Source organism: Ananas comosus, linkage group 3 (assembly GCF_001540865.1).
Source record: "Ananas comosus cultivar F153 linkage group 3, ASM154086v1, whole genome shotgun sequence".
Lineage (NCBI taxonomy): Eukaryota > Viridiplantae > Streptophyta > Magnoliopsida > Poales > Bromeliaceae > Ananas > Ananas comosus.
Genome location: NC_033623.1, coordinates 2,488,468 through 2,515,801, shown reverse-complemented (window position 1 = coordinate 2,515,801; position 27,334 = coordinate 2,488,468). Strand labels below are relative to the sequence as shown.

General features: G+C 34.7%; 2 protein-coding genes and 1 long non-coding RNA gene across 6 annotated transcripts; all 3 read right to left on the bottom strand.

Annotated features, from left to right (window-relative positions):
• Nucleotides 8,962-12,332, bottom strand: LOC109707170. 4 transcript variants are annotated; one of them, XR_002215428.1, is made up of 6 exons: nucleotides 11,959-12,332; nucleotides 11,095-11,290; nucleotides 10,682-10,776; nucleotides 9,832-9,928; nucleotides 9,644-9,722; nucleotides 8,962-9,490 (listed from the first exon to the last, which is right to left on the bottom strand). It is a non-coding gene; the product is annotated as an uncharacterized LOC109707170 (long non-coding RNA). The 4 variants fall into 4 exon arrangements; XR_002215426.1 differs by lacking the exon at nucleotides 8,962-9,490 and having other exon boundaries at nucleotides 11,899-12,332; XR_002215427.1 differs by lacking the exon at nucleotides 8,962-9,490 and having other exon boundaries at nucleotides 9,832-9,922.
• On the bottom strand, nucleotides 12,661-13,203 carry LOC109707434 (LOB domain-containing protein 16-like). Its single transcript, XM_020228677.1, has 2 exons — nucleotides 12,904-13,203; nucleotides 12,661-12,672 (listed from the first exon to the last, which is right to left on the bottom strand). Exons 1-2 carry the CDS (start codon nucleotides 13,201-13,203, stop codon nucleotides 12,661-12,663), a joined length of 312 nt encoding a protein of 103 aa, XP_020084266.1.
• On the bottom strand, nucleotides 18,749-27,049 carry LOC109707313 (putative SWI/SNF-related matrix-associated actin-dependent regulator of chromatin subfamily A member 3-like 3). Its single transcript, XM_020228483.1, has 18 exons — nucleotides 25,996-27,049; nucleotides 25,734-25,867; nucleotides 25,518-25,653; nucleotides 25,337-25,390; nucleotides 24,835-24,990; nucleotides 24,582-24,733; nucleotides 24,401-24,485; nucleotides 23,201-23,407; nucleotides 22,425-22,568; nucleotides 22,191-22,346; nucleotides 21,897-21,964; nucleotides 21,514-21,636; nucleotides 21,291-21,390; nucleotides 20,648-20,760; nucleotides 19,644-20,205; nucleotides 19,423-19,494; nucleotides 19,214-19,312; nucleotides 18,749-19,040 (listed from the first exon to the last, which is right to left on the bottom strand). The coding sequence occupies exons 1-18, from the start codon at nucleotides 27,046-27,048 to the stop codon at nucleotides 18,918-18,920; spliced, it is 3,537 nt and encodes a 1,178-aa protein (XP_020084072.1). The 5' UTR covers nucleotide 27,049; the 3' UTR covers nucleotides 18,749-18,917.

Genomic DNA, 27,334 nt, shown 5'->3' with positions numbered 1-27,334 from the left:
AGACGTTCCTGTGATTGTTATATTTAGAAATGATTGACGGAGCCTTGCATATAAAGAGACAATCTTGCTTGTAGAACAGTACTTCACACGTCTCGACCAACAGACCACATCTAATTCCTTAATCTCTCTTTGAATATGCTCGCTTGTTATTATTTACAACAATAATAGCTTAAAATCAGCGATGATTGCTCCATCAGAAAATTTGATTGGACTTTAAAGCAGTGACTTATTGGAAATCAAAATTAAAACTTAGTGTCCTGATCATTGAAACAAATTTAAATCTACTAACAAGTAAAATTTCAAAAAGCTTGGTAGCTAGCAGTGCAATTCACCCAAAATAATAAAATAAATGGTAAATTTTAATTTGTTTCCTCTCGTGGTTTAGCTAGTTTTTACTTTACCACTCTATAATTCAAAAAATCATACTTTACTTTTGTTTAATTTATTGACCGTGCTTAGCGCAAGTGGTAAAGGGCTTGGTGGTTGGTATCCTAAGTCTCAAGCTCGAAGCTTAGTTAGTTACTTCACAATTCTAGCTAAGTTTGTTTAGATATTCACTTTTTTACTTTTCCCCCTGCCTTTTAAAAATCTATATTTTATTTCTTTAAAATTTCAGAAATATTTTCAGGAGGATACGAAGTTAATGGAGATGACAAAATGACCAAATTTCCTTTACACCTTCTATAAAAAAATAATTTTAAAATATATATCTGCCATTTTGAAGGGCATTTTTGATATAAATTATACGAAATGGACAGAAGAGGGATGAAACTCTAACAAAGAAGGGCTAAATGCAACAATTTGAAATGTTGATGAGGTAAAATATAGGTTTCTGAAAGTTAAGAAGGAAAAGTGAAAAAATGGGTATTTTATTTATAAGAAGTTTTTTTTTGTAATTTAGCCTTAATATTAAATTTTTTGAATAAAATAAAGATAAACTCATATTTAAACATAATTTTTTGAACCACAAGATGATAAAGTGAAAAATAAACTAAACCGCCGTAGACAAATTGAAGTTTGCCCTAAAATAAATAAGTTTTAAGGCCTCAATTTTATAATAAGCTGCTTCTCTCTGGTTTTTTTCTTTCTTTTTTTTAATCACCATTCATCTTTTTGTTATGTAAAATCAAACTCAAATTAATAGCCGACAAAAATTGGAAAAATATCCGTTACCCTTTTTATTTTTTATTTTTTTATTAAGAAATACTAGAATTAGTTGCACTAAATATTTTTAATTATGAAGTTCTCTTTCTTTATTGACCTTTCTACATAAAAAATTTACTGATTTTGTATTTCACAAATCTGATCCTCTTTTAATTTTGCAGATTTGAATATTTTTTAAGAAATATAACGAAATTACCCCTCTTCAAATATACAAATCAATTATGTATATTGACTTTCCTGAAACCTGCAATAGACAAGTTATAAACTTATAATTATATGTATTTTTTTTTTCTAAAAAACGAAAACTTCATCTAATATAAAAATAAAAAAACTATATAAATAAATAAAAAAAGAGCACGAAATCCTTGTAAACTGTGCAATATTTAATTCTAAATAGTGCAAGTTCATTTATATAGAATGATATGATATTTGCATCATTTATTTGAATATTGTATAATTTATACACAATATTATCAATTATGGATTATATCATGTACAAACAGTATAATATGTTATAATGTATTACACAAATTGTGTAATATATATTTATATAAATACATATAAATATTGCATCAATTGTACAAATATTATATTATTTAGGAGATAATCTACGCACTATTAAGAAAAGTATAAAAGTATATTGTACTATTTCTTCATCATATATTATATTATTTTTATATATTAAAATAAAGTGTCAAATTATACTGTACAATCTATATAATATGTTACGAATAATGTTATAATATTATCTGCAAATCGTATAATATATTATAATATATTATAAAAATTGTGTAATATTTATAAAAATAATAAAATATATTATACTATTTAGAAGAATATATTATACACCTTTTTTTTACTTACTGTATTTAGCTTTCTATGTTTGTATTAGATGGAGTTCTCGTTGCTCCGGAAAAAAATACATTTATAATTATAATTTATTTATTATACTTTTCAAAAAATTTAATATATATTTTATCTTATATGTCGGAAGAGAGTCAATTTAGTCCTATTTCTTAAAAAAAGGGACCGAATCAGTAAGATTCAAAAAAAAAGAATTGGTAAGATTTGCAAAAGCACAAAATAAATGAACTTATTATGCAAAAAGGCCTTTGTTTTATTTAATTTGCAACTTCGTCCTTTATCTTATAAATTAATGGATAAACTTTTAAATGCCGCCTCTGTGGTTTTGCAGTTTCTCACTTTAATACCATGTGGTTTAAAGTATATCAATTTGGTACCCTATAGTTTTATTTTTCTCTCTTTGTCAGCTCTTCCGCTACGATTTGGCACTTTCTCACTTTAATACCTTGTTATTTAAGGTGTATCAATTTAGTACCCTATGATTTTTTTTTTTTTCAGCTCCTCCATTAACATTTCTTAAATTATATACAAAAAACTTCAGATATTCTACCTAAGTTTATCAAATATTCACTTTTGTATCTTTTAATTTTAACTTTGTCATTGATTTAACGAAAAAAAATAGTGGAGGAAATAATAAAAAGAGAAAAATAAAATAACAGGGTACTAAATTGATACACTTTAAACAGTAAAGTAGTAAAATTAAAAAAATACGAAATTATAGGGGTGGTATTGGAAATTTTTCCTAAATTAATTATGCGGACGGTAATTGTGGGCTGAGGCGAAGACAAGAGAATAAGCGGCATTCTGTTCGAATAAGGCGACAGAGGGGACGAGTTCAGCAAATTAGAAAGGTGACAAAAATTTTAGGAAAATTATAACAACATAATTAAATAACATAAGACAAAATGCCAGTTCATTAATTATAAACACTTTTTTTTGTATATATCACAACTACTTAGAATAGCAGGTTGATATATATCAAATACTCTAAACTATGAGACTTATTTGTCTCGTTTCGCGCAAATATTAGGGCATGTGCTGTGGCGTAGCATCATTAAGTGACATCTTGCTTTCCAGAGTGTGTGTCAGTATATTTATTTTAGAACTACACTTTTTTACATATTATAGTCAGAATAAGAGATCGACTGTTTCTAGCGCAAGTGGCAAAGGGCTTGGCGGTTGGTATCCGAGATCCTAAGTTCGAATCCTAGTTGATCACATTCTCAGCTAAGCCTATTTATAAATGAAATAAACGAAACGAGTAGCATGCTATCTATCTCTCTCAAAAAAAAAAGTCGAGATATATAAAAAATTTAGCCCTATTATATTTTATACATATATAGTTATTTTAAATTTTGAAGTGTCACAAATGACAACTTAAATTGTTCGGAATGTATCAAATAATGTCACTAGATATCTATAGAGGTGACAAACCACTATATATGTTTGTTGTTCACAACCTACTATTATAACTCTTACTAAATATTAAGGCACTGTTTGGTTTGGGAATAGGGATAGGGATATGCCCTTATCCCCCCTTTATACCCAAACGCTAATTTTTTATCCGAGAATAGTAGTTCTCGCTTATACCCACCAACACCTCCATTTTCTATATAAAACTTCCTAATATTTTTCTTATCCTCGGGAACAACCCAATTTTCATCCAAACGCTATTTTTCTTATCCCCATACTTGTACCTATCCCTGTAATAGCTAGTTCTTGCTTATACCTGTTGTACATATATAAAAAGAAAAATAAAATAAATTAAAATAAGTCAATACTGTTGACATTGCTCTTTTAGAGTTGCAGCAAATGACCTTGAGCTTCGTGAGAATTTTCTTGTGCTTTGAGTTAAGTGTATCTAACCCTTTTATAGATAAACTAATGAGTAATAAAAACTAGGGAAAACTTCAAAAAACCCCCTTGTGGTTTTAATTTTTTTCACTTTAGTACCCTGTGGTTTAAAATGTATCAAGTTAGTACCTTGTGGTTTCTCACTTTATCACTTTAGTACCCTGTGGTTTAAAGTGTATCAAGTTAGTACCCTGTGGTTTTGCATTTTATCACTTTAGTACTCTGTGGTTTTGATTTTGTATCAAATTAGTACCCTGTGGTTTTTTAAACTATAGGGTACTAAAGTGATAAAGTGTGAAACCACAGGCTACTAAAGTGATAAAGTACAAAACCACAGGGTACTAATTTGATACACTTTAAACCACAGGGTACTAAAGTGATAAAGTGAGAAACCACAGGGTACTAACTTGATACACTTTAAACCACAAGGTACTAAAATGAAAAAGTGTGAAACCACAGAGGGGTTTTTGAAGTTTTCCCTAAAAACTATATAGGAATATTGCATGTTTATTTCTCTTAAACTTTAAAAATATTTTATATATTTTTACAAATAAACTTTTGAAACCTAAAAATACATTGCAGGACAGATCAAAACTAATCATATTTTAGTATTATGAGTATTTTGCCCATCAGTAATACTGACCAATTGGATAGAATATCTTTGGTCGTTAACAAAAGAGTCTTTTTAATATATAATATAAGGTGCTTTTAACTAGTCGGGAGATATATTTGCCTTTAAATAAATAAATATATATATATATATATATAGGCTGGGACTAATATACTCTTAGACCTACTTATACTTATAAATTTTTAACCGTTGATTGATGGGATATGTGGTTAGGATGATGGTGGTCCCCACTTAGAATGATAGTGGTCCTTTAGGGTTGAGTGGGTAGTTGGTTGAATAGTATGATCTAACGGGTGGAAATGATTAATGAAATAAATCTAAGGGCCAAAAAACTTATGAGTATAAAAAAGTTAATGTTCATAAAAGTAAAGTAGCTGGACTATATATATATATATATATATATATATATATAGCGAGAGAGAGAGAGAGAGAGAGAGAGAGAGAGAGAGAGTGAGAGAGAGAGTGCGGCTAGGATGCTTATGGAAGCACGGAGGGCTCCGTGCTTCCACTTTATTTTCGATGTTTGGACTTTCGAATCGACGATCGGCTCCGTTAGACTTGATCTAGAGTATTTGAAGACCTAGAAAATAAATTTTGCGACTTTCCGATATCATTAATTTGCCTAGTGATCGAAGTGGCTCAAAATCAACGGCTGAAAATAAAAATCTTACAAAAATGATGATATGACATTAAAATTTTAGATCAAAGTTATTGATCTGTTTTATATGGTATAAAGAATTTTCTATCAAAATTTTCATATGATTGAATATTTCTACACCGTTAAACTTGCAACCGGCTCACCACGGCCATAAAATTATTGATTTTGAGCCCCTTCGATCACTAGGCAAATGATATTGAAAAATCACAAAATTTATTTTCTAGGTACTTCAAATACTCTAGATCAACTTACGGAGGCCGATCGTCGATTCGGAAGTCCGAACATCGAAAACAACTTGGAAACACGGAGGGCTCCGTGCTTCCATAAACATACCACCCACTCTCTCTCTCTCTCTCTCATCTCTTCCTCTCTCTCTCTCTCTCTCTCTCTCTCTCTCTCTATATATATATAGCTAGTCTCCTATACTATCTATAGTACCAGGGCTCCGGTACTATTGTCTCGTTTTCGATTTTAGGGTGTTCAAATCAACAATCGACACCGTTAAAACTGATTTAGGGTATTTAAAGTTTTTAGAAATAAAATTTTATATTTTTGCAACATAGTTTACTTTTTGATCAAACCATTTCAAAATTATCAATTTTCAATGGCTACTATGACGAGTTTGGAGTTTAACGGTGTAGAAGAATCTAAATTTCTTCAAATTTTGAAAGAAAATACTTTAAACTATCTAGATCTTGAATTTAAAAGTCCTATGTTCAAATTTTAAAGATTATTCAATTTCCACCGACCATTTTGACATAATTTATTTACTAATTAAACGATGTCGAAAAAAATTAAAATTTTATTCCTAAGAACTTCATATACCCTAGATCATATTTAACGGTGTGGATCATTAATTTAAATACCCTAAGATCGAAAACAAGACTATAGTACCGGAGCTCCGGTACTATAGATAGTATAGTAGCCTAATTCTATACAATCTATAGTCATATATATATAATTAGGCTGGAATGCTATCAATAGCACCAAGCTATTGGTGACCAAGCTATTGGTGCTATTAATTTTTTAGCCATTAGATTGAGAAATGTGCGGTTAGAATGATGTGGGCTCTCTAGGGTTGAGTGCGTGGTTGGTTGAATAGCATAATCTAACGGATAAAAATAATCAAAAGGGTTAATCTAACGGCAGAAAACTTGATAGCACCAAGTGCTTGGTGTTATCAATAGCATAGCAGCCGGATATATATATATATATATATATGGTCCGACTGAGATACTATCATTAACACGAAGCATTTGGTGCTATCAAGTTTTCTGCTGTTAGATTTATCTCTTTTATCATTTTCATCCGTTCGATTATACTATTCAACTAACCACCCACTCAAACCTAGGGGGCCCACATCATTCTAACCACACATCTTTTAATCCAAGGGCAGAAAACTTAATAACACCAAGTCATTGGTACTATTAATAATATTCCAGCCTAGATATATATATATATATATATATATAGAGTGAGTGCTACTATGCTATCGGAAGCACGGAGCCTTCCGTGCTTCCAGTACGTTTTTTGATGTTGCGACTTTCGAATCATCGATCCGGCTTCGTCTAAACTTGATCTCTGAGATATTTGAAGTACGTAGAAAATAGAATTTCTTTATTTTACGATATATTTGCTAGATGATGAATGGCTCCAAAATCAACACATTTCAATGGTCGTAGTTGGTCGTGTTTGCATGTTAACGCGTGATTAGAAATATCAATCACGTGCAATTTTGATAGAAATTATTTATACTATACTAAAACAAGATCAATATGGTGTTGTAAAATTTTTAATGTATATTATCACAGTTTGTAAGATTTTATTTTCAGCGTTGATATTTTAAGCCCTTCGTTCACTAGTAACATGGAGTATCGTAAAATTCATAAGATTTATTATTTCTAGGTACTTCAATACGCTAGATAAGTTTAACGGAGCCGTATCGACAATTCGAAAGCTCGCGAACATCGGAAAATGAGCTGGAAGCACGGAAGGCTACGTGCTTCGATAGCCATAGCTAGCCGTCACGTATGTATCATATACTATATATATATATATATATATATATAGCCCTTTGTACTCATAAGTTGTTTTCGATGTTGGACTTTTCGAATCGACGATCCACACCGTTAAAAATGATCTAGAGCATTTGAAACTTTAGAAAATAAATTTTGTAATTCTTCAAAATCATTATAAAGTCCATCAAGCAGGTATAAAATGAACGGTTAAAATCGAATGACATATTAAAAATTGATGATCGGATCCTTCAATTTATGATCGAAGTTATTGATCTTTATTTAGGTAATGAATAGAATTTTCTATCAAAAATTCAACCTATTCCGATTCTTTTTCACCGTTAAACTAGCAAATATATCATATCGGCCGTTAAAAATTGTCAATTTTGTGAGCTTTTGATCGTAAGGTAAATGATATCAAAAAATTATAAAATTTGATTTGTAGAAGTTTTAAATGCTCTAGATAATGTTTAACTGTATGGATCGTCGATTCGGAATCTCTATCATTGAAAACAACTTATGAATACGAAGGCTATCATACTGATAAGAGTATAGTAGCTGGACTCTCTCTCTCTATATATATATAAATATTTCAAAGTGCCTAGTAATAAATCTCATATGCTGTGGAAAGTACGAAAGTTTTCGTGCTTGTAAGTTATTTTCGATGATAGGATATCTGATTCGACGGTCTGCTTTCTTAGGCATAATCTACGCTATTAGAATTTTTAAAAACCAAATTTTATAATTTTCAACATCATTCACTAAGTGACCAAAGGGTCTCAAAATGACTATTTTAACGGCCGATGCAGCAGCTTGAAAGTTCAACGGTGTAAACCAATCCAAATTACATAAAATTTTAATAAAAAAATTCTATTTAACATCAAAAATTAGATCGGTACTTTTAATTTGAAATTTAAGTTTTTTAATATTGTTTTTTATAAAATTTTATTTTATGCCATTCATTTTAAGGCTACTTATTTACGAGGTGAAAGAAGTCAAAAAATTATAAAATTTTATTTATAAATAGTTTCAATATTTACTGTATATTATATCTAACAAAATCGATCGCCAAATCGGATATCCCATTATCAAAGACAACTTATAAAGCAAGAAAGCTTCCGTACTTTAAAGTCGCAGAAATATTCTAGCTCATAATAAATATACAATATTCTAACTTTATAGGTATGTAATTTCAGTTTGTCCCTAGTACATTTGTAGCTTACATGAACACAGATAAAATTTCAAAGTTTTGTAAAAATAAAAATACAAAAAATAATTTTGTAACTTTAATTATAAGAGCATTATTCTCAATTGTCCCTAATAATAATAATAGCATGTCTCCTCATCTAGGAGGCCTTTGTGGTTCTTCACCTACTTTAGTTTATTATAAAAAAATATTAATAGATAAGTACTTCTATGAAAATGAAAACACTTCACCGAAAGGAACTAAATCACTTTATAGTCAAAATTCTACTTCCAAGCTGAAACCGAGCGTAGCATTATTCATAAAAGATATATTTAGCATTACAACAAAATATATTTTATGCGACATCACTACAACAAAAACGATTTATAGCAACATTTTTAAATATAAGTACATGTCAAAAAAGTACTGCTAGCTAAAATTACCGACACTTTTAAAAAGTGTTGCTATATGTGGAGTCGCTAGGTATATAGTGACAGTTAAAGAGTGTCGCTATAACCTAAAAGAGTGCTGCTAATTTACCAACACTTATTTAAGCATTTAGCAACCGCCGAAACTCTATCTNTCCGTGAACAGCCAACCAGCGCACTGTAAAAATTGGATAGGTTCGATCTATGGTCATTGAGGGCCTCCTAAAAGGATCTACTAAATTCATCGAGTTGTTCCAAAGAATCAAAACGGCCGGTTATCAATGGAATCCCCTGTCGGCTTTCCGTGAAATACTCATTTGGCCGAGGACTTCCAAACACGTCGTAAGCTAAACCCGTACTGACGAATAACCAACCCGCAATGAATAGGGAAGGTATAGTAATGCTATGAATAACCCAGTATCGAATACTGGTAATAATATCAGCAAAAGAACGTTCTCCCGTGCTTCCAGACATGCTGAGCTCCACAAATTTTTGTACATTCAAAAAGGGGAATCGATTCCGTGAAAGATGGGATCAGTAAATAGAAAACTACTGATATTGCATCTTTGTGAGATCGTCAATTTTGTACCAAAGGTGTATTTCGGGTATACCGAATCACTTTAGCTATCCTTCCTCTGGCACAGCAACGCAGCCTTGCTCGGTACCGAAATGCTACACAAATCCTTTTTTCTATTTTTGTTCCTCATCCAAAGCAAGAAAAAAAAAAAAAAAAAAAGGGAAAACAAAAAAAGCGAGGCAGGTGGGTTAGAAAGGGGTAAAAAAATAAAAAAGGAAGGAAGAAGCGAACAGAGACAGTGGGGGTGGGGGGGGGACTAGACGCACCCGGGCAGGGGAGAAGCAGGGCAGTCGATATCGAAGAAGAGGAGGGCAAGACCTTTATATACTCGCCATAGAGATTTACCTGCACTTGCATGCATGGCCTAATTAATAAGCTCTTACATGAAGTTCTAATTAGATTAAATTAAATCTAATTAATTACCTCAAGTAATTAACTACCACATGCAATTTACCTGACGTAGATTAAAATTGTCACGAGAGTCCCCATTCATTATTCTCTAAACGTGATGGTTTCTACACTTTCAGCAGATCTCCAGATGATATCTGTGACTGAAGATCATACAGGACAAAGCATACCAATATATGGAATGCATACAATCATGATTAAATAAAGATCTCTGTTCTCTCTTTTTAACCTATGGAGGATGATCATGGCTAGTAAAATAGTTGATAGTTCCTCCAAGAAGCCGAGGGCATGCATGCATGGTAGATTTAATTACGGCCATGGTAAATTGCATGCATGCCTCAATTAATTGCATGGTAAATTAAAGGTCATGCATGCATGCAATTAATTGCAGGCACTTTAATTGAGGCCATGCAATTAATGCATGCATGGAGCATGCTATTAATTGGCCATGTGAACTAATATGCATTTAGAGGTAATATGCATATTGTTTGAGGTAATATGCATGCATAATTGCATGTGAACTAATATGCATGGCCATGGATGCATGCGTCAGTTAATTGGCATGCATGGCCTTTAATTGCATATTGTTTCAATTACAGGTAACATGCAAACATATTAGAGGGCATATATTAGTGCCTCAAACTGGCCATGGCCTCTCAACATTTCCATTAGCTAAAAAGGGTAGAATTAAATAACAGGAGAGTTTCATAGGATAAAATTGAGTCAAATATAAATTAGAGTTGCAGGTGTATGTCGAAACAACCTATAGTTGATTTGGGTCATAATTTGGCAAATTGAAATAGTTCAAAGATCTATTTTAAAATGGCCTACAGATTATTGCACCGTGCAGTTTTAACAATATCTGTAAGGAAGAAAAAATGAAGCAAATTGCTTACTTGCCACAGTTATACTTGTAGCTCCCTTCTAACTTCAAGCCACTTTTCAGGCGAGGTACATCAGTGGGAACGGAAACAGCGCTGAGCAATAGAAACTAACAGAACCAGAAGAGCAAAGTAGTTAGATGGCATCATCATATAAAAGCTTTACCCGAATCCTACAACGTAAATCATTAAATTTACATGCTTTGTTCTATTAGCATGAAATCAAGTACATAATAGGAGATTCATCCCTACATAGCCAAATTTCATTGACTTGATTACAATTATAGGCAGAACTACAGATAGGAAGATTTTTCACAACAGAGCGGTAAAAAATACAGCAGAAAATAAAAATACACTCTATCCCGCCAAAGAAGAAAAATTCCTAAAAAAGAAAAAGAACCGCATGGCGATCAAGGAGCGAGCAATACCTAATCCACCTCATCCCACCAACCGTCGTCATTATCATCATCATCTTCTTCTTCTTCGTCTTCTTCTTCTTCTTCTTCATCGCCTCCGATTGGAGGATGCGGATCGAGGAGATTGAATCAACATGAGAAAGATCCAATTTCTGAATTTCTGACTTGGGCATATTTGGAACAGAATCTACATTTCTTCACCAACATGCTGTGTAAAGAATCCATAGAATCCACTGAATCATTTATAGCTGACTAATTAAGTTTACTACAAACCCAATAAATTGAAAGGATTCCTTCATTTTTAAACAAAAACACTGAGTTTTGTTGATCCAAATGAGTGAGTTCAAAACAAAATTAACATTTAAATCCAATAATCAGCTCAAAATCCTGCATAAACTCAGTTCACATGATCAGCAAAAACCCAACTTGAAAAAACCTAAATCCACAATTAGGCCCTGCACCCCCCCTCTTCTCTCTCTCTCTCTCTTTAAAGAAGAGCCTTATTTTTAAACTCCCTCTGAGAATATAGCCCCACAGAGACATCAAGGATCTAAAAGGTGAAAAAAAAAAGGAAAAAAACTCACCAACGTTCCAATTTTTACACCAAATTAAGAGGTAACAGCAATTACAAACTACTAAAATCCAAAAAAACCCACCAAAATTAAACCCAAAAAAAAACATCAAATCCACACATCAGAGGCAACAAACATGGATCACACAGAAAACCCAAATCCCAAACATGGGAAATTACACACCTACCCATCTAATTACAGAGATGAAGTTACACAGAGAGACAGAGACAGAGAGAGCCCATACCTGATTGTTGGGCACAGAGAGGAAGAACAAGTGGGAACAGAAGAGAGGAGACCACCTTACCAATGGTTCGAAGCACCGAATCGAGAAGCCGCACTGCCGAGGGCACGGATCGGATCGCCGGGTCGAGGATCCTCCTCGCGGGGCCGAGAAGGTCAGGGGCGATAACGAAGGCGATTTGGGGATGGGTTCGGAGCTTGGAGAGAACGTGGAGGATGAGGGAGGAGAGGATGAGTAGAGGTGAAGGAGAGGGGGAGAGCTCGAGCTCGGAGAGGAGGAGGTGAGGGAGAGAAGGGGTTGAGGGTGGGGGCGCTCGTGTGAGGTCGACGCGGGGGAAGGTGCGGTGGAGTAGCATCAGGTTTGGTTCGTGTTAGGGTTAGGGTGAGGTTTAGGGTTTCGACGGGTTTGGTGAGGGGAGAAGAGGGATACGAATAAGACCCTTTTTTTTCCCTTTTTTTTTTTGTAATTGAGGTTTTTATTTGGGCTTTGTAAAATTCTTTTCTAATTTTAAAAATTTTTGAATATATTTGGAACACTTACACTAAAGTGTCCCAAAAAAGTGTCCCTATAACCTAATTTTGTTGTAGTGTATATACGTAGCGACTCTTTATTCGTCAACACTTTCAAATATGATGCTAAACTATATTGAAACACTTTTAAACATCATTAAATATATAAAAAAATATTTTTAAATATTAATTTTCTGGTAATGTGCCAATAAAGATTAGGTCCAGCTTTTTATGTAACTTTTAGTAACAATCATCTTCAATAGAGAATCTGGCAAATAAAAAAAAAAAAAATCCACTATGATAACATAATTCATTTATTCAACAAAACTAGCTACATCCAATAGGATGATAAATTAGTGTTTTAATCATTTATACTGAATCGGAGAAAGCAACAAGCATAGGTTTAAGCTCTCTATTGAACATAAAAATATTAAAATAATACTGTTCTTTGATAACTTAAGTTTCTCGATTGCCGACAAGTTAATATGCAGATATATACCTGCTGCTGTAGGGCGAAGATTTGCGAGACACAGCCGTACACGGGATCTCGGAGCCGCGCCTGGGCCTCGTAGGCGACGGTGACGACCGCCTCGCAGCGGTCGGGTGGCGGTACGCGGAGGAGCAGCTTCGACACGTTGCTCGCGCCGAACACCTTGTGGATGGCCGCGAACCGCGCCGCCCCGTGCTCCGACGAGAAGTACGGCGCGAACACGCAGTCGGCCGCGCACTTCCGCCGCAGGAACTTATATATATATATATATATATATTGGAGTAGGGGAGGAGTGTGAGGAGGAGACATGAAGAGAAGGGGGTGCAGGGTTTCCAGGGAACAAAGTATTAATGTTTGTATATAGATCTAGGAGATGAGTATTCTTTTCTTTGAATAATTTGGAGCTTGTTTTTGCTTGTTTTATGGTTACTTTTATTTTTATTTTTTGAAAAATAGGTAGCTTGCTATGGCTTCGTTTATTTAGATAATAAATTAACTATGCTATAAAGTGAGCCAACTAGGCCTCGCTGCATTAAAAAAAAAAAAAAAAGATGCGGTAAAAATCTCAAAGGCTAAGAAGCGAGTAATTATCTGCTAACACTAGTCTCGTGGTGCTCACCGGCCGTCCCTGGCGCAAGTGGCGAAAGGGCTTGATGGTTGGTACCCGAAACCCAAGTTCGAATCCTAATTGATTCACATTTCCAGCTAAGTTTATTTCTAAATGAAATAAACGAAGCGGGTAGCATGCTACCTTTCTCTCAAAAAAAAAGAAAATTCTTTTGCTCCGCTCCAACTCAATAGCCCACCATGAAGTAGCAATTATAGCTAAATCTGGCCCCCCTTTGAATCTACTCGCTTTCCAAAGCCAGTTTACCAAAGTGCAATTTTGGATAAACAACTTATTCGGCAACTGTTTAGGGCTTTTCAGAGGAGTTAACTAAAAAACATTACGTATAGACTCAGGTGTAGTGATCCAACACAAAAACTTAAGCTGATAGGTGAAGTAACTCGATCCGCACACACTGTATATATATAGACTAGAATTCTATTACTCATGCAATAGGTTGGTCTAATTAACTAATATTCTTGATATTTCTCAACATGTCATTCTTAAAAAAACTATGTGAAAGTTGAATTTAAAACAGCATTTAAATTTGAGAACACGTGAATCAAACTCTGGTACCATAGTTTAGCATATAGAGCTAATAATCAAAAGTCTTAAGCTGAAGTGGACTAAGCCACACATGCATCCAGTATATATATACAAACAAGAGTTCTAATTTTGTATCCAACATGAGACAACACTTATTAAAGGTTTGAATAAGTTAGAATAAAGAATTCCAAGTGCACCAACGCCTTTTGTCCGCCGAACGCCGCCGCACTTCGGGACTACTGCAACGCGCATGGGTGTTAATTGCTTCCGTTCGACTTATTGCTTACATAACATATTATTTCATTAACATATATATTATAAAATAAGAAATACTAGCTGTACACTCAAAAGCGGAGTTTAAGTTTTACGCTCATCACCGATCATCTCTAGTGCAGGTGGCAAATGGCTTAATAATTGGTATTCGAGACCTCAAGTTTGAAATCTACTTGTTTTATACTTTTAACTAAGTTTATTTTAAAAAAAATAAACGAAACGGGTAGCATATTTTTTTTTAAAAAAAAAACTTTAAATACCACTCCTATGGTTCTGCATTTTCTTACTTTAGTATCCTGTAGTTTAAAATATATCACTTTAGTATCTTGTATTTTTTTTTTCTCTTATTTTTTATTCTCTATATTAATTTTTTTTATTAAATCAGTGAAAAAGTTAAAATAAAGCACAGGGTACTAAAATGTAACACTCAAAAAGTTGAAGTAAAAAATTTTAACAAATTAGAGTTGGAAAACCAAAATATCATGTGCTTGTAGTTTGATGATCAAAAGTGCAGTTCAACCTTTATATTCAGAACACTACAAAAGAATTAGGTTATAGGGACACATATTTGGGACACATTTTGTGTAAGCGTCCCATTTATGCCAAAACTTAAAAAAACACCTATTAATGCCTAAATATAAAGCTCAATCCAATCAAAAAGAAAAGGTTACTCTACTCAACCCACCCACCCAGCTCATTTGGCCCGATTACAAACAAAAAAAAAAAAAGAAAAAAAATCAATTACCATTTTTTCTTCTCTCTTCACTCAATCCACTGAAATTCTAGACGAAGAGCCTTTACTCTCGTCCTCCTCCGCCACTGCAGCCAACGAGATAGAGATTCTGCGGTTGCTAAATGCTTAAATAAGTGTTGGTAAATTAGCAGCACTTTTTTAGATTATTGCGACACTCTTTAACTGTCACTATATACCTAGCGACCCCACATATAGCAACACTTTTAAAAGTGTCGGTAATTTAGCCAGCAGCATTTTTTTTGACATATACCGACATTTAAAAATGTCGCTATATATCGTTTTTGTTATAGTGACAATACTGTCACTGTACCAAAAAATAGGTATAAATCTTACATCCTTATCACGAAGGGCCAAGTTTTTCTCTGTAGTCTTATATCACCTCTATTTTTTAATACTAAAAAGTAAAACTCTAGTTGATTCACATTTTCAGCTAAATTTATTTCTAAATGAAAAAAAAAAAAAAAAAAAAGTAAAACCCTTATAGATGATGAGTGTAAGATTCTCCAACTTTGGGATTTTTTTTTTCTTTTTTTTGGCCTATCGCAGTACGAAACGTTTAGATCTCTTGATTTGCCAAACGTTTTGAGAGTGAAAACAGCTAGCAACTCAAAAGTACACAGTGTAGAACTAAGAAAAATGCTGTTCCATCACTTCATTAATCATTATTGGATATATATCTTACACTCTATTACTGCAAGAAGCACCATCCGTTATTTTCTCACAACCAAAGTTAACTAAGATTATGAATTTAAAAAAATAAAAAAATTATAATTTAAAACTGTTACTTCTAATTTAGAAAAAAAAAAATTTGAGAAAAAAATAGCACACTACCCGCTTCATTCGTTGGAATAAGAAACTAGGCTACAGGGGTAAGGCAGCATGGGCCTCAAGAGTTTGACAAAAAAATAAATAAATAAATAAATAAATAAATAAATAAAATAAAAAATCAAGGTGTCTGCTTAGCTGTGAGAAGGTAATTATCCCACTCCTTCATCAATTGCTTAAATTTGTGGACTACTTGCACTGAATTCGGCTGTATCTTTTTGAAATAAAACTTATGAAACTTTTTATTTAGATCTTCTTTATAGTACAATTTAGATTGCAAAAAGGTATATTAAATAATGGGTTAAAATGCAGAAAATTTTCTTATAAATATCTTTTATTTTACTTTTTTTTCTCTAACTTTTAAAAATCTATATTTTACCATCTTAAAATTTTAAAAATATTTTTAGGAGTATAAGGTGTTAATAGAAAAGGCAAAATAATCAAATTATTCTTATTTTTTTAAAAAAAATTTAATATATTTTCGTCATTTTGAAAGATATTTTTGATATAAATTATAAGAAATAAACACAATAATGATGAAACCCTGACAGAAGGGGGCTAAATGCAACAACTTGAAATGTTGAAAGAATAAAATGTAGATTTTTGAAATTTAAAAAAGAAAAATTAAAAAGCCAACAATTTATAAGAAAATTTTTTATAAATAATTATAACCAAAATAATACTATATATTCTACATTACTAAGGTCCAAATTCCAAAAGGCATTTAGTCAGACCAGTTTAGGGGACACAGGAAAAGTTTTAGTTCGGCAGTGGTGGGGTTTGAGTCAGTAGCTTTTTAGTACATTGAACAGAATACAATATGCAAGGTGCTTTTGCTGAAGACAAAAATTCAGGTTGTTCAATCATTTATAATTTAAAAAAAAGGAAAAGAAAAAGCAAGGTGTTGTTAATGCTGCATTGTTGGTACTCTCATCAGCTTTTGTGATTAGATGATTTAATTAACTTTGTCTTACATCCTACTAAATTAATCATAATACTGGCTTCAGCTTCTATAGGATTGTTAGATTAATCTTTTATTGTCGGGAACTCGTTCGATGTGTGCCTCGAAATTTTGGTTATCGACTTTAATTTTGTGCTCCTGATTCGGTGACAGTTTTGCGAATCCAATAATGAAAAAAAAATCTGTTTAGCAATTTCCTTCTTCTTTTGTGGTAGACGCAATACAGGATGTTGTACACAACAAAAACTTCATATTCATTTTTTTCATAGTAAAGTTCTTCACCCGTGGTTTCTTAACCTGCAAAAGAATTTTTTATGTAAATCTTTGTATTCTATTTTATTTAATGTTTTATTGTTCGTCTATTTCACGCTCGTCATTTCTTGTTTCTATTTGTGCATTCGTCGGAACAGAATTATTTTGAAAAAAAGAAAAAAGAAAAAACACTTGGGTTTCTGATGGGTTTTTGCCTAATCCAATGTAGTATGTAGGATTGGTATTTCAGCATCATCTTATAGAATTTGTCAGCAAAAGACTTTTACAGAAAAATTAAGATAAATGTATGGAGAAGTTCCTGCACTTGCTACCCCAATATTGCTAGTTGGTCATTATACTTTTCATTTATGTATTTTAGTATCTGAACTTTGACACATATTGTATTTTAGTCTTCAAAAATTTTTAAAAAAAAAATTGATTTTTTATAATCCTGTTTGGATTAAACTGTAAGAAATGAGGCAGTTTTACAGCATGGATTAAAAAAATGAAAAATCATTTTCTAATAAAATTAATTTTTGAATGATTATGGATTGACACGACAATATAAGCCGAAGTTGAGAGATAAAACAAGCCGAAAAAGGTTACACAATGTGCTCTAGTCAGATTCCTTATGGCTATGTCGCTTGAGGATGTCCAGCTAGGAGAATTGGGAGCTGACGTACACCGCCAGTGGGATATATGGAGGGATCGGAAAGGTTCGAATAATGACTTAAGCGGTATTATTGCTTGCTGGTGGGTGGCTTGGGAGACTAGGAATGGAGTCATCTTCGCGAAGGCCCAGGCCGATCCGATCCGGGGTACTCATAAGATCAAACACCTGATAGCTCAGTGGGGTGCTCCTGACCCGTAGAGCTGCAGATAGACCTCGTAGCTAGTGTAGGAGAATCAGCTGTAGTCTGCAAACAACTTCCACTATCCTGTTTTTTCGTTTTTTGTCTCCGTCTTCCTTGAGACCTTGATGTCTCACCCATGTTGCTTATTTCATCTACTTATTGAATGAAGCGGATAGCATGCTACCTTTTTCTCAAAAAAAAAAAAAAAAAAAAAAAAAAAAAAAAAAAAAAAAACAAGCCGAATACGAGCTGGGGTCAACTCGCTCGTATTCAGCTAGATAATAACTCGAATACATATATCTTATTTTTATATAATTTATATATTTTATATTTTATATATATAAATAAATAATTATATATATAATATAGATTTCGATTATTGATTTTTAATGCAACCTAAATATAAATTCCAACTCAATTATAATAAAGCATATTTATAAATAAAATTTCAACCACTAAATCAAAATCTAATAGATAAAAGCTCATAACGTTATTTTTTATATATATATTCTTTCGAATTCTTCTTACTTGTTGTTCGGCTCCATATTTTAACGAGCGTACGAGCCGGCCCAAGCTCACTGGTGTTCCGCTGGTTGACACTCCTACTTCTGGCCCACTACTGCTCATAAAAGCATCTGTTTTTGGTTTTCTTTTGAGACAAATCTATCAAAAGCTATTCTTGTTTAAAATGACAATAAGAATGCCAGATTCCTCACATGTCAAATATGCAGGTAGATAATACTTTAAGCAACCATCCAATTGAATGGAGTAGAAAAGGCTTTTTTACCACCACTATGAACAAAAATTTACAAAATCAGTGAACTGATAGGGACTATCAACAGCTATCCATCTGATTAGCCCTGCTAATTCTGAAACAAATAACTCTTCCTTGACAAGCAAAACTGGAAGAGGCAATACATATTTTTGTTCTCTCGCCGGCAAAATAATAACTCATGTAAATAACATCTTGAGCTGCTCAATCCGAGCGGTCCGAACTTCCCCGTCCGTCAGCGCTCCGGCGATCATCCTCTGCTTCCGCGCTTGCACCTGCTGCATTCGCTCCTCAACAGTATCCTGCAATGTACCACACCCCGCACATTACAAAATCGCGCACAAGTTCACTGACATTCCACTATTTGTGTTGGAAAAACAAATGTCTTTGTTTGAAATTTTTTTTCACCCAAAAGGTTTGCATGCTCATTGGCATCCAACTAGCTCTAAGCCCTTTATTCTTTTAAGGTCTTTACCTTGACAATGAACCGCCTAACTCGAACCTGACGCTTCTGACCGATCCGGTGAATCCTCATAATTGCCTGCTCCTCCACTGCAGGATTCCACCATGGATCCTATGTTCAAAAAGATCACATGGTTAAGAAATATCAGAGTCATAACAGAAATAGTTTAAGATAGGAACATAAATTACAAGAAGTGATGAGCAAATATCAGAAAATATTACCATCAAAAAGACATTTGAAGCTGCAGTGAGATTCAGCCCCACACCTCCCGCCTTGAGTGACATTAACAACACCTTTTATCCAAAAAGCAAAAGAACAAAAAAAAAGAAACAAGATTTAGTAAATTTTGCTTAATGATGATAGCAATATATGAGAAAAGCTTGAAAATCACTGATAACTACATTGTAAACAGGAAAAAGGCCAGTAATGGCTACTTGCTTACCAGCTTATCCCCACTCTCACTGAACTCTTTCAAGACCTTTTCTCTTTGCTTTTGACTCAACTTCCCGTCAAACCGTAAGAAACCAATTCCTCGAGTCCTCAATGGTATCTCTAGTAAATCCAAGAAAGCAGTCCATTGGCTGAACACAATGCTCTTCTCCCCCAGCTTCTGAACACCCTCCAAGCACTTCATGAGCTTACTGACTTTAGATGACTCTTTCCAATTCTTCTCAACATCTACTTGAAACCGACTTTCGGTCGGGCACGTGATCAGATCTGCCTTGCTCAACGGGCTGCGGCAGAGGGGGCACGGCCCGCCTGACGGGGTCCTCCAGCTGGAGAGGAGGCACTCACGGCACATTAGGTGTGCGCATGGGGTGAGCACCGGATCGTCGGAGGCCGACTCGAGGCAGATTGGGCACTCCCTCATCTCACCTTTCCGTAGGCTGTCAACCACCTCCTCAACGAAGGCTGGCGTTGGGACCACATTCCTGCTATGAGATCCTTCGAGAAAGCGGCGAGCAAGCTTGTTCAGGTCGGCGTACTCTTGAGTGTCTCCTCGGCTGCGTGTTTTACAGAGCATCAGAAATGAAGAGAGAGCGAAAAAGGTGAGAAAATCCCAACAACAGAAGTTACCTCAACTATAGTACATTCTGAAATGAGTGCATCGGAAGTTCAAAATTTTGATTTTTCTATCTCACCTTTCATACTTTTAGCTTCAGAAAATCCCACAATCTTGTGTTAAAAGCTAAAAAACGTTATAGGATATTCCTATTAGTTTTAGAATATCAAAAAGTTTCAAAAACTGTTCAATCTCATGCAACAGTATATAAGTCACACATGTTGCCAGATTAGATAGTAAAATCAAAATTTTGAAGTCCGTGTCCATTTCAAAATGCGTTATACTTCAGGCAACATCTATACAATCTATTGCCTTATTTTCCAATAATGGATAAATGAATCGATAGATTTCTATACATTAGGATAATGCATGTTGTATCTAACCTCATAACAAGAAAAGGATGGTTGCAGCACTGTCTTAATCGAAGGAGAAGCTCAAGTATGGAAGCATAGTTGTGAAGAACTTTGCCTTGTGCTACAAACTGGTCAAATCTAACCTGTCAGATGTTCATGCAAATGAGGAAAATCAGTTTAGCGTAGGCGTCAGAAGCATTACATTTTAGTAAACCCCCACAAGATCCTCTGTTAAAAAAAGGGAAAAAAAAATGCCGAAGGATAAATTACACAGCACAACTTTGAAATACTACATCAATGTTATGATGTTATGAAGAACCTAGAACCTAGCCGCTCCTCAGAAAACAGTACATAAGCATTGACAAAAAGTACAAAGAACATGATACTTCCCTCACTAATTCACAGAAACTAAACAGTATAATCAAGAACAACCACTTCAGGAAATAGTGTCTAACTGAGTTCTGCATAGCACCATGCAAGTAACTTTAATTATAATTCACAAAGAGAAATTTCCTTGATTTCTCAGTGCCTAAATTAATTGAACAGGCTGAACGGTTTAAAAGAAAAGGATGGACATACTGTAAATCAAATTTGGAATTAAATTAATTCTCTATATCAATATCGAGTTGCAAGTTTAGTGAAAGAAAGGGGGGAAAAAAAATCTAAATCTAACCTTTGATCTCCTAAATAAAGCTTCATAGAAATCATGCTCGGCTTCTGATTGATCACACTCCACAACTTGCACATTGACAGGAGGGAGGACAAGAATGGGCCTGAAATCACCACCAGTTTTTGGAGAAAGAGAAAAATTGATGATGCAGCAATTAGCAATACATGATAATTGAGTTCCTTGACTCAAGAAAGCCACGAAAATGTAGAAAGATAAGAATACCTACCTTCCTTCTTTATCTTTTGATTCCTTTGTTCTCCTCAGCATCAATGGCCTTAGGATGGCTTTAACCAGTCTTAGTCCTCTTTCATCACCATTCTCATAAGGCTTTTGAATCAACTTTTGCCACCTAGTAATAAGAAAAAAAAAAAGAGTTAAAAAGAATAACTCAAGATGATTTGCAGATGAACAAGACATCGCAGAAAATTTTGCATGAGATTGCAGGTTTTGTAATTGGGCACAACTCTGACATTATAGTTCTCACTTAGTGAACCATCAACTGTATTACTTGGTTAGTGAGGAAACAATTACCTTAAATCTTTTATATTTCTTAAATTTCTACTATAAGTTAAATTTTAATAAGAGTAATGTTGCCATTTCTGTACGTACCAAGCCCAATTGCACCATGGCTCAACATGTAAGAAGCAAAGGAGACTGTAAAGATCTTCCAAGTTATTCTGTAATGATATCAGAATAAGTCAGCTTTAAAAACAAGTGCTGCATATTATACTCGCAGACTCACGCAGGTTCAGGATATATAAAAGTTTTGCAGCATTCAAAATCAAACTTCATAGATTAGTGAAATGCTCCACTAATAACAGTTTTATAAGTTAGTAACTTAGAATGGAGTTCAAAATGACTTAAAGAAAAGAAAAAAAAAAAAAAAAAGGAAAATAAACCAACCTGCAGAGGGGTGCCAGTCAGGCACCACCTACAATATGAGCTCAAAGCAAAGGCTGATTGAGCAACTCGGGTTTTCGATGATTTGATAGTATGCGCTTCATCTAGCACTACTCTGTACCAATCTACTTTGTGGAAGATGCTTTCCCTTTCCAAACCCTGTAAAATGAGGAATAGTTATATTATCCTAACTTGATATGTAAAAAAGAAGAGAAACAAAAAGGCGGAGTTACTTACAGATTTATAAGCTGATGCTAAGACTCCATATGTTGTCAACACCACATTATGCTCTGCGATCACTTTGAGATCACTAGTTTTGTCACCTCCATAGTGCACAAAGACGGAAATGCTCCCTGGCTTAGAATGAGCTTCTAACTCATCCTGCAAGTAGAAAGAGTTCTTTTATTATCAGTGAAGATTTTTTAAGTAAACTGACTTTTATCATGAAAGGAACTTTTATTTGGAACAATCTAAAGAGCAGCTAAAGTACAAGCTTCAAGCTTCATATGTGATTCAAAAGAATAAATTAACCATGAGCTAACAGTTAGCCAAGGATTTAAGTGTCCTGGAACGAGGTCGTGCCAAGAACTTGTTGGCACAATGCATTTCGTGTCATGCTTACTTGTTCCACTCACAAAAGTATTTGTGTGCTGGACACACTATGACATAAAATATATATTTTATTTGGCACCAATATATTCTAATTGCTTGTCATATCTTAATCAAATCTTTTGGACTTTATTATAATAACTACTTGCTGATTTAAAAAAAAAAAAGAATGTTGAGCTTTGCCATTGGCACAAAATTCATATCGTGCCGATATCTTGTCGGTACAGTTGGCCCAGCCCGTGCTGATAGGCCCTTAAAATCTTGTTAGCAAACAAAAGACAGATAGTAACCTAGTGAAAGTTATAAACAACTACTCAATTATATATGTTCAACGGAATAAGAAAAATAGCAGGCTAATGATATTGAGAAAAGGCATGATGGCATATATATGAAGAAAAGCTTACTTTCCACTGGCCTAATAATGCCATTGGACACACAATAAGAGTGCCTCCTTTAACAGTTGGGGTTGCCGTTGCCACTGTTTCTTTCTCAGAATCATGCGCAATAGCCATCTTCGTGCTTTGATCATCACATCTTTCTCCTTTTGGGTTTGTCAGTATTAAAGCAATGGTCATGACAGTTTTCCCAAGACCCATTGCATCTGCTAGTATCTATTAAAAAAAAGAAGAGAGAAAAAGGAAACAAATCGCAGTAAGCTTCAATTCCCATTTGATAAATGTAATTAAAACCCTTCTGAAAAAAAGATAATATTAACTAAACCAGTAAATTAGGTGGGCATCAGAAATGGACCATGAAGCCGTAGAAACAAATGCAAGTCAAATCATCTTTTGGGGGTTTTAACACCTACGCAAGCAATATAGGCAAAAATGTTGTGGCAAAGCAAGCCAGCTTAAGTACTAATTTTTATGGTTGTTACTTTTTTTTAACAGGGTATGTTTCGATACTTGCTGATTTTAGTGGAATACACAAGTTGTTTAATACACAAGTTGTTTAATACCAGTTATATGGCAAATTTATGCCAAAGCATCGTTCCTTACATCGAGTTCCATGTAGTTGACTAACATACAACAAACGTAGATACTTGAACACATAAAACATCTCTAATTTCTCTTAAATTGCAGAACACAAGCTGAAACTTTTTGTCAGGCTCTTTCTAGACACCTAAGATGGAGAGAGCGCACAGATACTCTAAAATTAGCATAGATTCAACAGATATCCTAAGAGCTTAAAAATAACTTTCCTAGCAACCTTACAAGCTTCTAGATATATATGAATGAAATAGGCAATCACTAGAATAAATCCGCTTTAATAAAATAATTGACAATTTTTTAGTGAAAATATTTGACCACTGCAACTTCACATTGCAATTTAATCCTTCAAAAAGAAATCATATATATGTGTCTTGAATTTTAAAATTTATAACTCCATTTGTTTTTTGAATCCAATACAAAGCATTGGTTGATCAAAACATTAGAAGAAAAAGGGAAAGGGAAAAGCCAAAAAAAACAAAATTCATCCCCTTTCAGCAACACCCGAAACTCCAAAGCAGGTTTGGTGCTTACTACCAGGAGGGACCTACATTCGGCAATTTCTTTTACAAATTTACATATTAGAGAACCGATAGAAAATAGAAGAAGACTTACTCCGCCTCTCGCCATCTGTGTAGCACGTGGAAATTTAGTTGTTGCTTCACCAGAAAAAACATTTACATATATTGCAGATGCTCTCCTGACGAGTTATTTAGAGAAATGAATTATGATCAGTAAGATTCAACACATACAATCGTGATAGTGTTCCTCCAGAGAAATTATCTCAACTACATACTTGTCAACAATGTTGTAGGCATTCCAACATGGGTGAAGAGTTTTTTCAGCTTGCTCAACATCTATTCCTTTTTCCAATTCAGACATCCAAAAGAGTGCTTGTTTCTGGTAGGGCCTTAGCTCACAATCAAGTGAGCTAGGTGGCTCTGCTTCCTGTTCCATAAAGACATATCACTAACTTTTTCTCAAAGCCTACTTCCATATATACATGCTTGCTAAAATCTGAAATAGGACTAATTTCCATGTGAGATTACCTCTAAATCGTATACATCTGCCGTTCCAACAAGCTTATTTAGGGCAGATTCGGAGATTGCTTGTTCGTCTTTAGATTGCTCAGGATAAGTTTCACAACCCTTCCGCCGCTTTGCAAGCCCAACTATATGTTTTGATTCTCCATCATCATCATCATCCTAATTTTTTTATAATCAAAAAATAAATACATCATTATAGATGCATTTTGTTTCAACTTAAATCATAGATGCATACTTAAACCACAATAATGTTCGTATTCTCTATTGATACAGTGCACACAAGTAGGAAAAGAGATTTAGCAGACCCACGAGTAACATGAAAAAGATAGTTTCTAGTTTCAAAAAGAAACAATTTAATCACTTTGAAGACTGCCATCTCACATAATAATCTAAGTAACCAAGTAAAGGATTAAGAGATCAAATGAATTTGGACTTCAACCAAAAGGAATTTACATGCTTGTAAATGCAACATAGAAAAGGAATTCATATAAAGGATCTAACTTACATTTAGATTTAGAGAGCGTTTCCGTGTGTCGAGCTCTGCTGGAGTAAAATCAGCCTAGTTATCAAAAGAGCGACAAAATGAGGATGACCTGACTCTATCAAAGCAATACGGAAAAGAAGGGAAAGAAAAAGTTGCGTAAATGAAAAAAGAAAAGGAGAATAATAAGATATTTGGCAAACACCTTCTTAAACGGTTTGATTTTTAGTAGTTTAAATAGTGTTGGGAGAGGATGAACAGTAGGATCAAAGTGCGAAGGAGCTGAAAGCTTCCACGACGATTTGTCTCCCTCTGTGAAGATCGAACTATGGATGTAAAAACTGCAGAGAAAAAGGCCAAAAAAAGATCATGCATTTGACATTTTCATTACCTGCAACAAAAATTAAAACAATTGAATTACCTCGCGTACAGAACAATATCTTGCATCAAACTGAGTTGCACTGAAGGAAACACGCTTCTTGCTCGAACCTTAACCTTCGATGAATTCACAAGCGGGATGAGACATCTAGTCCACTCCGGAAGCAGCCTCCCAATCTAACCAAATCAATGAACAAGACGATGATCACACAGATTTTTTTTTGCTACAAACATAACTCCCTAACAATCTTAGATTAGGGCAAAACCAAAAGAACTGTTCAATGAGTGTCGAATTACTATTATACCTCTCCACACCGCTTTGTTGAGAAGCGGACGATCTCCGACACCGCAGCCGCCGCCTTTGCGCTGACCGAAAGCCCACCATAATCCCTTTTTAATGCAGAGGCCGGAAAAGACAAATGGACAATCTCTCCGGCGTCGAGCCTCCTCTTCCCGCGGCAAGTGGACAACCCAGTCATATAAGTCTTTCCCACAAGAAACCACTCAGGCTCCTCCGGAAAATCCCCGAGCTCAGCGGAATCCGAATCCGAGACCACTTGAAGCCTCCGATCGGCGACCACACTCGGTCGAATAGCAGAGATAGGGCGCGGATTGAGGTACGGAGTAAAATGGGTAATAGCCAAATCAGGTAAATCCCCGCCGTAGGGCTCCTCCTTTTTGGCCATTAATTTCTCATCTCTTTTAACATTTCCACCGGATTCGTGCTTCTTCGCCAAGCCATTGTTCGCCCGAATATACTCGTCCAATCCGTCATCCCATTTATCGACAACACTGCTTTGACGCTCCTTTTTAACTTCTCCATCATTTCTCATTATTACAGCATCTTTCTCATAATTCGAATCAAAATTTTCCTTCTTAACTTTAATCTGCAGCATCGGAACGGCTTCGACCTCAAAACCCTCATCATTTTCTTCCTTTTTAACCTTTACTTGGGGCATCAAAATCGCACCTTTCTCATAATCCATCTCAAATTCTTCCTTTTTAACCCTAATTTCCGAGACCGGAGCACTCTCTCTCTCACTACAAACATCAGCTTCCTCCTTTTTCACTTCAATACCACACATCAAAACACCGCAATTCCCCATCCTACTACCATCGTTGGAGCATAAATTACTTACAATCCCATTTCCTCCGACGTCGTTGGACTCCATCTCCCGCAAGTCGAGGAGGACGTTGATAGCGCGGTTAGGGTTGTTGCCGCAGATCGCGAGGGCTCGGACGATGTCCCCCTCAGCGACTTCGCCGCCGAGAACCGATCGAATGCTCCGGATCTCCTCGGCAAGGAGGATTCGGGGCTCTAGGGTTTCACACTCCGGAACCCCATTGGCCCCCAACATAATGTGTGTAGAGAGAGAGAGAGAGAGAGAGAGAGAGAGAGAGAGAGAGAGTGAGGAGAATGTTGGAGAGGAGGGGAAAGGGAGTTTATATTGGATTTAAGGGAAATTTGAAATATGGCGGGAATGAAGTGGGAGATTTCGCGGTTTCTGGCGCGAAAGAAATGGGCAAGTGTGCGTTGGAGAGGTGGATTTTTTTTTGGAAAGTTCGCGGGGTTTTAAACTTGGATTAATTAATTATGGCGGTAAAATTATTTTACTGCGGTTTAATATTTAGGAGAAATTTTGG

Bases quoted from the DNA above. Each gene is read 5' to 3' on its own strand.
- LOC109707434 (XM_020228677.1), bottom strand. From the start codon at position 13,203: ATGTCTCCTCCTCACACTCCTCCCCTACTCCAATATATATATATATAT.
- LOC109707313 (XM_020228483.1), bottom strand. From the start codon at position 27,048: ATGTTGGGGGCCAATGGGGTTCCGGAGTGTGAAACCCTAGAGCCCCGA. The intron at 25,654-25,733 runs GTAATTCAATTG...TTTTCTCTGCAG, and splicing joins GATATTGTTCTGTACGCGAG to TTTTTACATCCATAGTTCGA. The intron at 24,486-24,581 runs GTATGTAGTTGA...ATAACTCGTCAG, and splicing joins GCCTACAACATTGTTGACAA to GAGAGCATCTGCAATATATG.